Source organism: Entelurus aequoreus, linkage group LG01 (assembly GCF_033978785.1).
Source record: "Entelurus aequoreus isolate RoL-2023_Sb linkage group LG01, RoL_Eaeq_v1.1, whole genome shotgun sequence".
Lineage (NCBI taxonomy): Eukaryota > Metazoa > Chordata > Actinopteri > Syngnathiformes > Syngnathidae > Entelurus > Entelurus aequoreus.
The window spans coordinates 70,076,492-70,093,278 of NC_084731.1; the positions used below are offsets into that span (position 1 = coordinate 70,076,492).

A 16,787-nucleotide genomic window follows, 5' to 3' on the forward strand; every position below is an offset into this window, starting at 1 on the left:
ATATATATATATATATATATATATATATATATATATTGCCCGATTGTAGCTGAGATAGCCTATCTCAGCTACAATCGGGCAATATATATATATATATATATATATATATATATATATATATATATATATATTGCCCGATTGTAGCTGAGATAGGCTCCAGCGACCCCAAAAGGGACAAGCGGTAGAAAATGGATGGATATATATATATATATATATATATATATATATATATATATATATATATATATATATATATATATATATATATATATATATATATATATATATATATATATATATATATATATATATATATATGTGTGTGTGTGTATATACAGTGTATATACATATATGTATGGAAATATATATATATATACACACACACACATTAGGGGTGTAACGGTACACAAAAATTCCGGTTCGGTACGTACCTCGGTTTAGAGGTCACGGTTCGGTTCATTTTCGGTACAGTAAGAAAACAATAAAATATAAATTATTTGGTTATTTATTTACCAAATTTGTAAACAATGGCTTTATCCTTTTAACATTGGGAACACTATAATAATTCTGCCCACGTTAATCAACATTAAACTTCCTCAAGTTGTTGCTCAGATTAAATAAAATGACAAAACTTTTCTTCTACATATAAAAAGTGCAACATTAAACAGTTTCAAGTCAACTCATCATGCTTAATTTATTACAGCATTTGGGAAGCCTGTAGTAGATTTTTATCACACACACACAATGAGCTAACACACACATACACACCGCAAAATGAGCTAACGTTACGCTAAAAGCTAATTAGCCTTCACCTCAAGCCAGGACTGCGAGCGAGCTGAGCTGCAGTTTGTTTCTAGAAGGTCAACGGGCTCATAGTGATGTTACTACAAACCCCGTTTCCATATGAGTTGGGAAATTGTGTTAGATGTAAATATAAACGGAATACAATGATTTGCAAATCCTTTTCAAACCATATTCAATTGAATGCACTACAAAGACAAGATATTTGATGTTCAAACTCATAAACTTAATTTTTTTTTTGCAAATAATAATTAACTTAGAATTTCATGGCTGCAACACGTGCCAAAGTAGTTGGGAAAGGGCATGTTCACCACTGTGTTACATGGCCTTTCCTTTTAACAACACTCAGTAAACGTTTGGGAACTGAGGAGACACATTTTTTAAGCTTCTCAGGTGGAATTCTTTCCCATTTTTGCTTGATGTACAGCTTAAGTTGTTCAACAGTCCGGGTGTCTCCGTTGTGCTATTTTAGGCTTCATAATGCGCCACACATTTTCAATGGGAGACAGGTCTGGACTACAGACAGGCCAGTCTAGTACCCGCACACTTTTACTATGAAGCCACGTTGATGTAACACGTGGCTTGGCATTGTCTTGCTGAAATAAGCAGGGGCGTCTATGGTAACGTTGCTTGGATGGCAACATATGTTGCTCCAAAACCTGTATGTACCTTTCAGCATTAATGGCGCCTTCACAGATGTGTAAGTTACCCATGTCTTGGGCACTAATACACCCCCATACCATCACAGATGCTGGCTTTTCAACTTTGCGCCTATAACAATCCGGATGGTTCTTTCCCTCTTTGGTCCGGAGGACACGACGTCCACAGTTTCCAAAAACAATTTGAAATGTGGACTCGTCAGACCACAGAACACTTTTCCACTTTGTATCAGTCCATCTTAGATGAGCTCAGGCCCAGCGAAGCCGACGGCGTTTCTGGGTGTTGTTGATAAACGGTTTTCGCCTTGCATAGGAGAGTTTTAACTTGCACTTACAGATGTAGCGACCAACTGTAGTTACTGACAGTGGGTTTCTGAAGTGTTCCTGAGCCCATGTTGTGATATCCTTTACACACTGATGTCGCTTGTTGATGCAGTACAGCCTGAGGGATCGAAGGTCACGGGCTTAGCTGCTTACGTGCAGTGATTTCTCCAGATTCTCTGAACCCTTTGATGATATTTCGGAGCGTAGATGGTGAAATCCCTAAATTCCTTGCAATAGCTGGTTGAGAAAGGTTTTTCTTAAACTGTTCAACAATTTGCTCACGCATTTGTTGACAAAGTGGTGACCCTCGCCCCATCCTTGTTTGTGAATGACTGAGCATGTCCTGGGTACGACATTAAACTGTATTGTCCTGGGTACGACATTAAACTGCATCCAACCTGGAGAGGGATGGGCGCCGCCAGGTTTATATTGCCCAAGACACACCACATGATGACGACTACTGCTTTACCCATACCGGCTCGGTCGTCGCCCGGGTCAACAAGGACCGCGCCTACCGTTGTCCACCAGGACGGAGGTGGAAAATTTACTACTGGAAAACTCTGCAGATTCCGCACTAGAGACAATTTAGTTGTGGGAACCTGGAATGTAAGGACACTAACTGCTGATGGGAAACTAGAAGAGCTAGCCCACGAAATGGATCAATACCACTGGAATATCTTAGGCATCAGCGAGCTACGCTGGAAAGGATTCGGTGAAACATCAACTGACGTAGGCCACAAGCTCTATTTCAGTGGCAAGGAAGACAAACACCAGTATGGTGTTGGTTTCCTTGTTCGCAAAGACATTAAGGACACTGTCATGGGCTGCCGGCCAGTCTCAAGCAGACTCATTACCATTCGATTGAGAGCAAATCCATTTAACATCACCATCATTCAGGCCTATGCCCCAACATCCACGTATGACGACAGTGAGGTGGAGGATTTTTACGATGAAGTACAAGCAGTCCTAGATAAAACTCCAAAGAAGGACATCCTTATTGTACAAGGAGACTGGAATGCGAAGGTTGGAGAGGATGCTTATAACAACTGGAAAGACACATGTGGTCCATACAGCAACAGCGAGACCAACGATAGAGGCCTAAGGCTCTTGGAGTTTGCCAGGTACAACAATCTGTTGCTGGCGAACACACTTGGCCCCCATAAGGCCTCCAGACGATGGACCTGGCACAGTCGCGGTGGAGTGTACCACAACCAGATCGATTACATCTTGGTCAAGAAGCGCTTTCGCTCAAGCGTCAATACTGGCAGGACGCGCAGCTTTCCAAAAGCAGACATTGGGAGTGACCATGACCTCGTCCTGATGTCCTTTCACCTTCGCTTGAAGAAGATCAAAAGCTCTAAGTGCACTAGAATGAAGTTCGATCTGGACAAACTGCGAGACCCTGAGGTGGCAGAAGTCTTCAAGACAAGGATAGGAGGGGGGTTTGCACCACTGATCAATCTAGGTGCAAAAGAAATTGATGTCAATAGCATGACCATCACGTTGAACAAAGTCATAACCGAAACAGCCACTGAGATCCTTGGCAAACTCCACCCAAAGAAGAAACCTTGGGTCACTAATGAACTGCTAGACTTGTGTGACAAGCGGAGAGCCCTTAAGAAGAGTAAGAACTCACCTGAAGGATCTGATGCTTATAGAGTAATCAATAAGAGCATCAAGAAAGGCATGCAGTCAGCAAAACAGAATTGGATTGAGGGAAAGTGCCAAGAAATAGAGAACAGCCTGAATGCCAACAACAACACCAAGAAGGCATATCAAACTGTTAAGGAGCTAACAAGAGCAAAACAAACCAGAGTCTCTGCAATCCAGAGCAAGACCGGTGATTGCCTAGCGGAAGAACAGAAGATCCTAGACAGGTGGACAGAATACTGCTCTGAGCTCTACAACCACACGGCACGCGGAGATCCAACAATCCTGACATGTCCTCAACCCACAGAGGATGAAGACACACTCCCCATCCTCCGTGAAGAAGTTGAGGCAGCAATCCGAGCACTGAAAAAAGGAAAAGCAGCCCATCCCAGCTGAGCTCGTACAAGCAGGGGGAGAAGCCATGATCGACACCCTCACCATCCTGTGCAACAAAATCTGGCAGAGTGGTGAGTGGCCTACATCATGGACCCAGTCACTTATCATCACACTTCCGAAAAAAGGCAATCTCCAACTGTGCCAAAACTACCGCACCATCAGTCTTATTAGCCATCCCAGCAAAGTCCTACTGAAAATAATACTAAATAGGTTAAAACCCCAAGCTGAACTGATCATAGCTGAAGAACAGGCTGGATTTAGAGCAGGGCGGAGCACCACAGAACAGATTTTCAACTTGAGAATCATTTGTGAGAGACATCTGCAGCATCAACAACACCTTTACCATGTGTTTGTAGACTTTAAGAAAGCCTTCCGGGTATGGCATGCTGCACTGTGGGCAACCATGAGGAAATACAACACCAGTCCTAACCTTGTCAGAGTCATTCAACATCTGTACAATAAAGCTACCAGCGCAGTTCTCTACAACGGCGCTATCGGAGACTGGTTCAGGACAACAATTGGAGTGCGCCAAGGATGCCTTCCCTCTCCCATTCTCTTCAACATCTTTCTGGAGCGTATCATGACGGATGCCCTAGCAGATCATGAAGGAACTGTCAGCATTGGAGGCAGACCAATCACCAACCTCCGTTTTGCAGATGATATTGATGGGCTAGCTGGAGAAGAAAGAGAACTTGCCAGTCTAGTTGAAAGGCTTGATACCACCTCCCGAGCCTACGGAATGGAAATCCATGCTGAAAAGACCAAAATGATGACCAACAACAAAAATGGCATCCGCTCAGACATCAAAGTCAATGGACAGGCACTGGACACGGTGTCAAGCTTCAAGTACCTCGGTGCAATCGTGTCCGATGAAGGATCCAAACGGGAAGTCCTTGCCAGGAGTGCTCAAACAACTGCTGCCCTGGCAAAACTCAAACCCATATGGAAAGACACAAACATCAGTCTGGCATCAAAGGTGAGATTACAGCGCTCACTTGTAATGTCGATCTTCCTTTACGCCTGTGAAACATGGACCCTTACAGCAGAGCTGCAGAAAAGAATTCAGAACATGGAGATGAGATGCTACAGAAGACTCATGGGTATCTCCTACACCCAACATGTCACAAACGAAGAAGTCCGGCAAAAGATCAGCCAAGCCATCGGCCCACATGATGACCTGCTCACCACGGTCATAAAGCGGAAACTGAGGTGGTACGGACACATCACCAGATCCTCAGGCCTTGCAAAAACAATCCTGCAAGGCACCGTACAAGGTGGCAGGAGACGAGGGAGACAAAAGAAAAGATGGGAAGATAACATCGGAGAATGGACTCACCTGAAACTCACCGAGGCAATGAGAGCTGCTGAGGACAGAGAGGGATGGAGAGAGCTGGTCAACAGATCGTCTGTGGTGCCCCAACGACCCTTTGGGGTTATGGGATAGGTTAGGTTAGGTTAGGAGCATTTCATGGAATCTACTTTTATACCCAATCATGGCACCCACCTGTTCCCAATTTGCCTGTTCACCTGTGGGATGTTCCAAATAAGTGTTTGATGAGCATTCCTCAACTTTATCAGTATTTATTGCCACCTTTCCCAACTTCTTTGTCACGTGTTGCTGGCATCAAATTCTAAAGTTAATGATTATTTGCAAAAAAAAAAAAAATGTTTATCAGTTTGAACATCAAATATGTTGTCTTTGTAGCATATTCATTCAACTGAATATGGGTTGAAAATGATTTGCAAATCATTGTATTCCGTTTATATTTACATCTACCACAATTTCCCAACTCATATGGAAACGGGGTTTGTATATACTGTGTGTATATATATATATATATATTAGGGGTGTAACGGTACGTGTATTTGTATTGAACCGTTTCGGTACGGGGGTTTTGGTTCGGTTCGTAGGTGTACCGAACGAGTTTCCACATGAACATATTAAGTAGCGTGCTGCACGTTGTGTAAACAATGCACACCGAGGCACAACACACTACGATAGACTGACCATACGTCCTTTTTTCACCGGACATGTCCTCTTTTGCGGGGCTGTCCGGACGGAGTTTCTTAAATGCCTCAAATGTCCGGCATTTTGAGTTAGGGTTGCGTGTATTTTCAATGTAGGTTCAGGGTTAAGAAGGGGTTAAAAACAAAACAAATTGTGCGCGCAGCAGCAATCGTGAGGGAGGGGCAGAGACAGAGAGAGCGAGAGAGTTATGATAAACATGCATGCGTCGCAAGGCTCGGCTTTTTATCTATAGATTTATCAGATTTAATTTTTTATTATCTATAGCAGGGGTGTCAAAAGTGTGCCCCGGAGGCCATTTGCGTCCAACAGCTAATGTTTTAAAGGCCCACGGCACATTCTAAAAATTATATTAAAATAAACAAAAACATAACAAAAGTGAAATAAAAAAGCTTAAAGGTGAAATGTAATTTAGAAAAAGTTGCAATGTTGACTAATAATACAAAGCTGTTTTTTTTTCTTTCAAACTGTCATTGCTCAAAACATAATATTGAATCAAAATCAATGTTATTATGAATTATTGACCTATCCAAGGTTCCAATTACTTCACATCAAATATTCTACTAAGAAAAATATTTTTGGTGGAAGATTTTGCAAATTTGGTAAATAAATAACCATCCATTTTCTGGGTCGTGGGGGGCGTTGGAGCCTATCTCAGCTACAATCGGGCGGAAGGCGGGGTACACCCTGGACAAGTCGCCACCTCATCGCAGGGCCAACACAGATAGACAGACAACATTCACACTCACATTCACACACTAGGGCCAATTTAGTGTTGCCAATCAACCTATCCCCAGGTGCATGTCTTTGGAGGTGGCGAGGAAGCCGGAGTACCCGGAGGGAACCCACGCAGTCACGGGGAGGACATGCAAACTCCACACCGAAAGATCCCGAGCCCGGGATTTAACTCACGACTACTCAATACCTTCGTATTGTGAGGCAGACGCACTAACCCCTCTGCCACCGTGCTGCCAATAAATAACCAAAACATTTATATTTTGTTGTTTTCTTACTGTACCGAAAATGAACCGAATCGTGACCTCTAAACCGAGGTACGTACCGAACCAAATTTTTTGTGTAATATATATATATATATATATATATATATATATATATATATATATATATATATATATATATATATATATATATATATATATATATATATATATATATATATATATATATATATATATATATATATATACATATAAAATTACCTTTTTATTGAACGCATTTTCCATTGATATCATTACGTGTCTATGGTGATATATATTGATATCGTTTGTCGGCCTAGCCTTAGTACAAAATATTTTGTAATTTTGACATAGATTTGTGGTGTTATGACTTGGTTGTGCTGCGTCTTATTCCTATCAACATTTCCAACCTTTTTTGAACTTATTGTGTGCTAACAATAGGCCTTTGTGTCATGTTGTGTAATAATGGCGTTCATTGTGGTTTGTTGCCAATGACCAGGAGGCACCGTGTGATCGCCGGCCTATGAGGAAGCCACGCCGAAAAGGCCATTTGGCCGCAGGAAGCGGTGAGGATGCTAGGGAGTCGGTGGAGACACCAGCCGGCGGTGGTGCCCGCCAGCGATCACCATCTCCCTACGGCCTCAAAGCATCCCCGAGCAGAGAGACGCTGAGCTACGCCCAGGCCCAGAAGGTGGTGGAGGTAGAGCTGGACGGCCGCCTTCACCGCATCTCCGTTTTGGAGCCTCTGGTGGTCGTTGCCGAGGACGAGATGACGGCGCAGGACATCAGCGAGTGTAACAGCAATAAGGAGAACAGCGAACAGCCGTCCCCTCCCGTCAGCGCCCTGCTGGCTGTCAGCAAAGCCGTCATGCCGCGTGGCCGCCGGAAAGACTCCAAATGTAAAACGCCTTTTAAGTCGCCGCCACCCTCAAAGAACCACTGCGCTGGAGCGCCAACGCCGGAAAAGCCGAAGGCGATGCACAATCACTCGGCGGCGCTCCCTGAGCCTTCTTTTCGTGTGGTGGAGACGTTCACCCCCGTGGAGGCGCCCCCTCTGCCCACTGGGTACTATCGCTACATTGAACGCTCCCCAGAGGAGCAGGAAGCCGTGGCGGAGTACGACATGGACGAAGAGGACGCCGCCTGGCTGGAGATGGTCAACGCCGGACGGACGGCGGAGGGTTGCTCCGCACTCTCGCCGGACACCTTCGAGCTGCTGGTGGACCGCCTGGAGGACGAGGCGTACAGGGAAGCGCGCACCCGCGTGCCTTCTCAGAATGCCATCGACGACGACGCCTTCTGCTGCGTGTGCCTAGACGACGAGTGCCTGAACAGCAACGTCATCCTCTTCTGCGATGCCTGCAACCTGGCCGTGCACCAGGAGTGCTACGGCGTGCCCTACATCCCCGAGGGACAGTGGCTGTGCCGCTGCTGCCTTCAGTCCCCGCAGAAACCCGTGGACTGCGTCCTGTGCCCCAACAGAGGCGGCGCCTTCAAGCAAACCAGCGACAGCCGCTGGGCGCACGTGGTCTGCGCCATCTGGATCCCTGAAGTCTGCTTCGCCAACACCGTCTTCCTGGAACCGGTGGAAGGCGTCAACAACATTCCCCCGGCGCGGTGGAAACTCACCTGCTACCTATGCAAGCAGAAGGGCCGCGGGGCGTCCATCCAGTGCCACAAGGCCAACTGCTACACCGCCTTCCACGTCACCTGTGCCCAGCGCGCCGGCCTCTTCATGAAGATCGACCCGGTGCGAGAGACCGGCGTCAACGGGACCACCTTCTCCGTGAAGAAGACTGCGTTCTGCGAGACTCACTCGCCCGCCGGCCAGGACGCCGCCTCCGACGAGGAGAACGAAGGGCGCGTGGTGGGCAGCCGAGGGAGGGCCGGTCGAGGACGCAGCGCCTACACGGACGGTCCTGCTACGCCCAAGAAAGGCAGGAAGTCTGAGGGCGACAGCAAGGCGGACAAAAAGAAAGGGAAGGAGGCGGAGTCCACGTCCTCAAACGCCGCCTCTCCGCAAGTGATGGTTCCTGAAATACCCGCAAACAGGTACCAACTGCTTCCATTTTATTGTAAGAACACCATGCAAACATTCCTGACTTCATCTACACCAGGGATGCCCAAAGTGGGGCCCGTGGGCCTCATTTGGCCGGTCGTGTCATTTTACTTGGCACACCAAAGGATGGCTGCCAAATGTAATTTCTCTAGTGTGATACCGTTTTTGTCATTTACAGTAATGCACTGTAAAAAAAAAAAAAAAGGGAACGTAGATTTTACGGTAAAAAGTCGCCAGAATTTTGCCGTAAAAATAACAGCGGTACTGTTTTTCAATTTATAGCACTGAAAAAAGTCACTGTGAAAAAGGGGAACGTAGATTTTACAGTAAAAAAGTAGCAGCTCAGTCACCAGAATTTTAATGTAAAAACAGTTTTTTAATTTACAGTAATTTGGTGTAAAACCATTGTACATATTCTGGTAATATTACAGAATTACTAGTTATTTTTTTAATTGTAAAATCTATTATTTAAAAAAAAAAAATCACATGCTAACTAGTTGTGTTTGAATTTGGGACCCATGCTAAAGTTGTCAATGGAAAAGGATCATCTTGGTCACCTAAACGCTTCCAAATGTAGCATCCTCCATATGTCTAATCTGTCTGGGTAAAGTTTGAAAGATGAAATATCTAGGACCAACTGGTTCCAGAGCAACAACTGGAAATGGCAAAAATCTGTAGAAGAATTACCTTTTTTGGAATGTTTTGATGTTAAAAATGCACATAAAAGATGTTAACTGAATGAGGCACACAAGTTATATTTGTATGGCGGTATGAGGCTCTTTGTGTAAAATGTGCATACAAAAAACGATCAATGTGGATCAAGTTAAGATTTAAGTATCCTTCATTTAAGTGTTCACAAAAAAACCCCAAAAAACTCAAGTGGTTCAGTGTGTTCTTGTGGGATGTTGAGCTTGATATTGTAGAGGAGTTCAAGTACCTCACGGCCACACTTTCTTTAAAAAAAAACACTAATCAAACTCACAGCAAAAAGAATCAAGTTCAGTCTGCATCATTTTAAACAAATCAGACCTTCACTGACAATCAAGGCTGCTAAGATGTTTTTACACTCAACTAGAATGTTCAGTTCCAGTAGTGTGATTGCCATACTTGCGGCAGTCGCTGATACACGCGAGTGGAACAGAGTGGAGTGTGTGGATGTGGGAAAGGTTCAAATCGGGTGAGAAATGTGGGATATGCAGTCCATTGTATGATTCCTCTTCACTGTCAATGTGGAGGAAATTACCGGGAATTTTGGGAAAAGGACAAAATGTTTTGCATTGGACATATGTGAAGAGCAGTGTGGGTTGATGGTTGAAAGGTCGGAATTGAGTAAATTGGCAACATTTTGAGAATTTAGGGCATTGTAGAACTATGAGTATGTCCATTCATTTGAGTGGGAATTTCCTAGGACTTTGGGGATTTCGTGAAAAACTGGAATTTTTGAAAATATAGGTAATACAACAATTGTCCGGGCAGCACGGTGAAACAGGGGTTAGTGCATGTGCCTCACAGTACGAAGGTCCTGAGTTCAATCCTGGGCTCGGGATCTTTCTGTGTGGAGTTTGCATGTTCTCCCCGTGACTGCGTGGGTGCCCTCCGGGTACTCCGGCTTTCTCACACTTCCAAAGACATGCACTTGGGGATAGGTTGATTGGCAACACTAAATTGGCCCTAGTATGTGAGTGTGAATGTTGTCTGTCTATCTGTTGGCTCTGTGATGAGGTGGCGACTTGTCCAGGGTGTACCCCGCCTTCCGCCTGTGTGCAGCTGAGACCCCGAAAGGGACAAGCGGTATAAAATGGATGGATGAACAACAATTATCGTAGATGATATGAATGTTGGTTTTGGACTTTTTCAAAACAGTTGAAATAGGATTGACGTAGTAACAGTTTGAATTTAAATGGGTATTTTGACATTTTGGGAAAACCGTGAATTTGTACTAAAAGAAAAATGGTTGTTGTTGCAATTAAGAAGAATGTTTTGAAGGTGGAATGGTCTAAAACGGTTGACAAATGTGGAGTGTGAAAACTTTCCGGGAAGATGTAAAAATAGGGCTTTGGAAAATTTGATGAATTTTTTTTAACTTGAAAAATGGTAGTTTGATTGTCCAAGTTGAGTATAGTGTGTGGAACGGTTGAATCGGTTGAGAAATGTGGGAATTGTGCAAGTTCGAAAAGTGGCCCATTCGTATTCAATGGACAAATTGACCAAAAAAAATGGGTAATCTGAGATTTTTTATTTTATTTTTATTTTGGGAAGCTCACCATTCCTGATGGAGCCGAACGTTTTGTTACTTGAACAGGTCCGAACGGATGAAAACTGTGGGGCTGTGAAGTGCGCCAAAGTTTTACTGCAGAATAATAATAAATAGATGTTTTTTTGGTGTAGAATCTTATGTGTGTGAATGTTTGAACATTCACACATATAATGATAATAATAATAATAATAATAAATAAATGTTTTTTTGGTGTAGAATCTTATTTGTGTGAATGCTTGGACATTCACACATATAATAATAATAATAATATAAATTATAATAAACATGTTTTTTGGTGTAGACTCTTATTTGTGTGAATGCTTGGACATTCAGACATATAATAATATTAATATTAATAATAATATGTTTTTTGGTGTAGAATCTTATTTGTGTGAATGCTTGGACATTCACACATATAATAATAATAATGATAATATTAATAATAATAAATATACGTTTTTTGATGTAGAATCTTATTTGTGTGAATGCTTGGACATTCACACATATAATAAAAATAAATAATAATAATACATGTTTTTTTTTTGGTGTAGAATCTTATTTGTGTGAATACTTGGACATTCACACAACAATATTTTCCCGCATAGATTACTGCATCACAACCTGGTAGCTCACTGGAAAAACCCATAGAAATGCTAATGACAAAAGTCTATAAAAATCCTTGTTCAAAAGTCTGTCATTCCATCAGTGTAACGTTTTGGTAAAATATAACATGCTAATGTTCTTCAATTTTAAAAAAGCTGTTTACTTTATAAAGTTCTTCATGGACACGCTCCACCGCCACCCTTCACGTATATTAAACTGAGGACTGACAGAGCTGAAAAACAACCTTTGGACAAATACTTCTGTTTGTCAGTCATTTCTGGAACAGACTACCCAGTAATATTGGAGAATGTCCTACTTTTTACACTTTTAAAAAGCATCTCAAATAGTTTGTTAAAAATTCCCAGTCATGCCGTCACTTTTACTGTTTTGTTTTTATTGTTTGTGTCTGTATTTTTGACAATGTAATGTTTTATTGTCCTTTTGTGTTTTTGTTTTCATGTCTTGGGACTACAGACGTAAATGGGCAAATATGCTATAATCTGGCTCATTTGAAATCTGTAAATCCGATTGTTCTTTATGTGCATTGTTCCGGAATAAACAACTCTCTTGATTAAGAGAAAAGTAGCCACCATAGTAACTGACACAACTATTTGATTATTAAAAAACAGCTGTGATCTACGAAACCCAAAACCAGTGAAGTTGGCATGTTGTGTAATTTGTAAATAAAAACAGAATACAAAGATTTGCAAATCCTTTTCAACTTATATTCAATTGAATAGACTGCAAAGACAAGATATTTAATGTTCAAACTGAGAAACTTAATTTTTTTTTTGCAAATAATCATGAACTTAGAATTTAATGGCAGCAACACATTGCAAAAAAGTTGGCACAGGGGCATTTTTACCACTGTGTTACATGGCCTTTTCTTTTAACAACACTCAGTAAACGTTTGGGAACTGAGGATACCAATTTTTAATTTTCAATGGGAGACCGGTCTGGACTACAGGCTGGCCAGTCTAGTACCCGCACTCTTTTACTATGAAGCCATGCTGTTGTAACACGTGGCCTGGCATTGTTTTGCTTGAATAAGCAGGGGCGTCCGTTAGGGGTGTAACGGTACACAAAAATTTCGGTTCGGTACGTACCTCGGTTTAGAGGTCACGGTTCGGTTCATTTTTGGTACAGTAAGAAAACAAAATATAAATTTTTTGGTTATTTATTTACCAAATTTGCAAAATCTTCAACCAAAAATATTTTTCTTAGTGGAATATTTGATGTGAAGTAATCGGAACCTTGGATAGGTCAATAATTCATAATAACATTGATTTTGATTCAATATTATGTTTTGAGCAATGACAGTTTGAAAGGAAAAAAAACAGCTTTGTTTTATCAGTCAACATTGCAACTTTTTCTAAATTACATTTCACCTTTAAGCTTTTTTATGTCACTTTTGTTATGTTTTTGTTTATTTTAATAGTATTTTTAGAATGTGCCGTGGGCCTTTTAAAACATTAGCTGTGGGCCGCAAATGGCCTCCAGGGCAAACTTTTGACACCCCTGCTATAGATAATAAAAAATTAAATCTGATAAATCTATGGATAAAAAGCAGAGCCTGGCGACGCATGCACGTTTATCATAACTCTCTCGCTCTCTCTCTGTCTCTGCCCCTCCCTCACGAATGCTGCTGCGCGCACAATTTGTTTTGTTTTTAACCCCTTCTTAACCCTGAACATACATTGAAAATACACGCAACCCTAACTAAAAATGCCGGATATTTAAAACATTTAAGAAACTCCGTCCGGACAGCCTCGCAAAAGAGGACGTGTTCAGTGAAAAGAGGACGTAGGGTCAGTCTATCGTAGTGCCGTCTCTGCTAGCATGCCGTGTGTTGTGCCTCGGTGTGCATTGTTTACACAACGTGAGGCACGCTACTTAATATGTCCATGTGGAAACTCGTTCGGTACACCTACGAACCGAACCGAAACCCCCGTACCGAAACGGTTCAATACAAATACACGTACCGTTACACCCCTAGCGTCCATGATAACATTGCTTGGATGGCAACATATGTTTCTCCAAAACCTGTATGTACCTTTCAGCATTATTGGTGTCTTCACAGATGTGTAAGTTATAATACACCCCAATACCATCACAGATGCTGGCTTTTGAACTTAGCGCCTATTACAATCCAAATGGTTCTTTTTCTCTTTGGCCCGGAGGACACTACGTCCACAGTTTCCAAAAACAATTTGAAATGTAGACTCGTCAGACCACAGAACACTTTTCCACTTTGCATCAGTCCATCTTAGATGAGCTCGGGTTAAGCGAAGCCGGCGGCATATCTGGGTGTTGTTGATACAAGGCTTTGGCTTTGCATAGTAGAGTTTTAACTTGCGCTTACAGATGTAGTGACCAACTGTAGATACTGACAGTGGTTTTCGGTAGTGTTCCTGAGCCCATGTGGTGATATCCTTTACACACTGATGTCGCTTTTTTTGATGCAGTACTGCCTGAGGGATCGAAGGTCACAGTCATTCAATGTTGGTTTTCAGCCTTGCTGCTTACATACAGTGATTTCTTCAGATTCTCTGAACCTTTTGATGATATTACAGAGCGTAGATGGTGAAATCCCTAAATTCCTTGCAATAGCTGGTTGAGAAATGTTGGTCCTAAACAATTTGCTCAGGCATTTGTTGACAAAGTGGTGACCCTCGCCCCGTCCTTGTTTGTGAATGACTGAGCATTTCATGGAAGCTGCTTTTATACCCAATCATGGCACCCATCTGTTCCTCAACTTTCTCAGTCTTTTTTGCCACTTATGCCACCTCTTTTGAAACATTTTGCAGGCATCAAATTCCAAATTAGCTAATATTTGCAAAAAATAACAGTTTTCCAGTGTGAACATGAAATATCTTGTCTTTGCAGTCTATTCAATTGAATATACGTTGAAAAGGATTTGCAAATCATGTATCCTGCTTTTATTTACCATTTACACAATGTGACAACTTTACTGCTTTTGGGGATATTATAATCTGTTGCTGTGATTAATCGTTTAAAAAAATGGATCAAATGCAAACAGGATGGAGTGCCTGGAACTACAAATACGCGGACTAAGTTCTTGTTCGCACTGCAGATCAGTTCTGATTTTTTTGACCTTACGTGACTTGTAGAGTGTTTCATGTCAATGTGAAGAGTGCAATTCAGAATATTTCAAATGCGACCCAGGCCTCTTTTGTATGTGGACATAAATCAGATATGTATCGAATGCGATTGTTAGCGTGCCGGTCGCTTTTATCCAATCAGTACGTCATCTAATAGCGTCCATTTCGACAGTGTCAACTTGTATCTCTGGCCTGTCCGCAGGTTGAATGCCGTCTGCAAAGGTCTGCTTTTCCAAAAGAAGAACCAGTTCATGCACAGGCTGCATAGCTACTGGCTACTGAAGCGCCAGTGCCGCAACGGTGTGCCGCTCGTCCGCCGTTTGCACTCCAACGTCCAATCCCAGCGGAATGTCGAACAGGTGGGGGGCCAAGGGGTTCACAATGATGCTGCATGTTCTTCGTCTTCTTCAGTCCGAGCTGTTGGAAATGACAATCTATTCTATTCTGCAGCCTGAGGTGGATGAAAAAGTGTCTGCCGCTAGGGAAGCGCTGAGATATTGGCAGAAGCTTCGGCACGACCTGGAGAAGGCCAGACTGCTGGTGGAGCTCATCCGTAAAAGGGAGAAACTCAAACGAGAACAGGTAAGGTGTTGTCCAAGTCTGCCTTCAATGCTGGAATTGACTTCAAAGTGCTTTTAGTCAACACTTGATGTGTTTGTAGCTTTAACGCTAATGAGCTGGGTTTGTCTCCATCTCTAACATAGTGCCAGGAACTTTAAGTATGTGCTTTGTGTTTCCACCAAATTTGTCAGGTCAGTCTAGTTTTTACAAATCGGGCTGATGATGTATGGATTGGGGGTGCACAAGAAATCGATTCACATCCGAATCGTGATCCCTCAGTCAATCAATCAATCAAAGTTTATTTAATGTCTCAAAGGGCTGCACGAGACACAACGACATCCTCGGCTCAGATCTAGTTAATAGTGTGAGAGTCCAGTCCATAGTGGATCTAGTTAATAGTGTGAGAGTCCAGTCCATAGTGGATCTAGTTAATAGTGTGAGAGTCCAGTCCATAGTGGATCTAGTTAATAGTGTGAGAGTCCAGTCCATAGTGGAGCTAACATAATAGTGTGAGAGTCCAGTCCATAGTGGATCTAACATAATAGTGTGAGAGTCCAGTCCATAGTGGATCTAGTTAATGGTGTGAGAGTCCAGTCCATAGTGGATCTAACATAGTAGTGTGAGAGTCCAGTCCATAGTGGATCTAGTTAATAGTGTGAGAGTCCAGTCCATAGTGGATCTAGTTAATAGTGTGAGAGTCCAGTCCATAGTGGATCTAGGTAATAGTGTGAAAGTCCAGTCCATAGTGGATCTAGTTAATAGTGTGTGAGTCCAGTCCATAGTGGATCTAGTTAATAGTGTGAGAGTCCAGTCCATAGTGGATCTAGTTAATAGTGTAAGAGTCCAGTCCATAGTGGATGTAGTTAATAGTGTGAGAGTCCAGTCCATAGTGGATCTAACATAATAGTGTGAGAGTCCAGTCCATAGTGGATCTAGTTAATGGTGTGAGAGTCCAGTCCGTAGTGGATCTAACATAATAGTGTGAGAGTCCAGTCCATAGTGGATCTAACATAATAGTGTGAGAGTCCAGTCCATAGTGGATCTAACATAATAGTGTGAGAGAGAGTCCAGTCCATAGTGGATCTAGTTAATGGTGTGAGAGTCCAGTCCATAGTGGATCTAACATAATAGTGTAAGAGTCCAGTCCATAGTGGATCTAGTTAATAGTGTGAGAGTCCAGTCCATAGTGGATCTAGTTAATAGTGTGAGAGTCCAGTCCATAGTTGATCTAGTTCAGGGGTCGGCAACCTTTAGCACTCAAAGAGCCATTTTGACCCGTTTCACAAATTAAAGAAAACAATGGGAGCCACAAAACTCTTTTGAAATTTAAAATGAAATAACACTGCATACAA

The 16,787-nt window shown here is 42.5% G+C and overlaps 1 protein-coding gene across 6 annotated transcripts in view; it reads left to right on the top strand.

Annotated features, from left to right (window-relative positions):
• The window catches only part of LOC133656367 (bromodomain and PHD finger-containing protein 3-like), a 71,792-nt gene that overhangs the window by 15,602 nt on the left and 39,403 nt on the right, over nt 1-16,787 (top strand). For all 6 annotated transcript variants that reach the window (XM_062057471.1, XM_062057440.1, XM_062057450.1 and 3 more), the window contains 3 exons: nt 7,333-8,885; nt 15,077-15,233; nt 15,325-15,456. In XM_062057471.1, coding sequence (XP_061913455.1) covers nt 7,357-8,885; nt 15,077-15,233; nt 15,325-15,456 — 1,818 coding nt within the window. In that variant the 5' untranslated portion in view covers nt 7,333-7,356. The remainder of the gene's footprint in view (nt 1-7,332; nt 8,886-15,076; nt 15,234-15,324; nt 15,457-16,787) is intronic.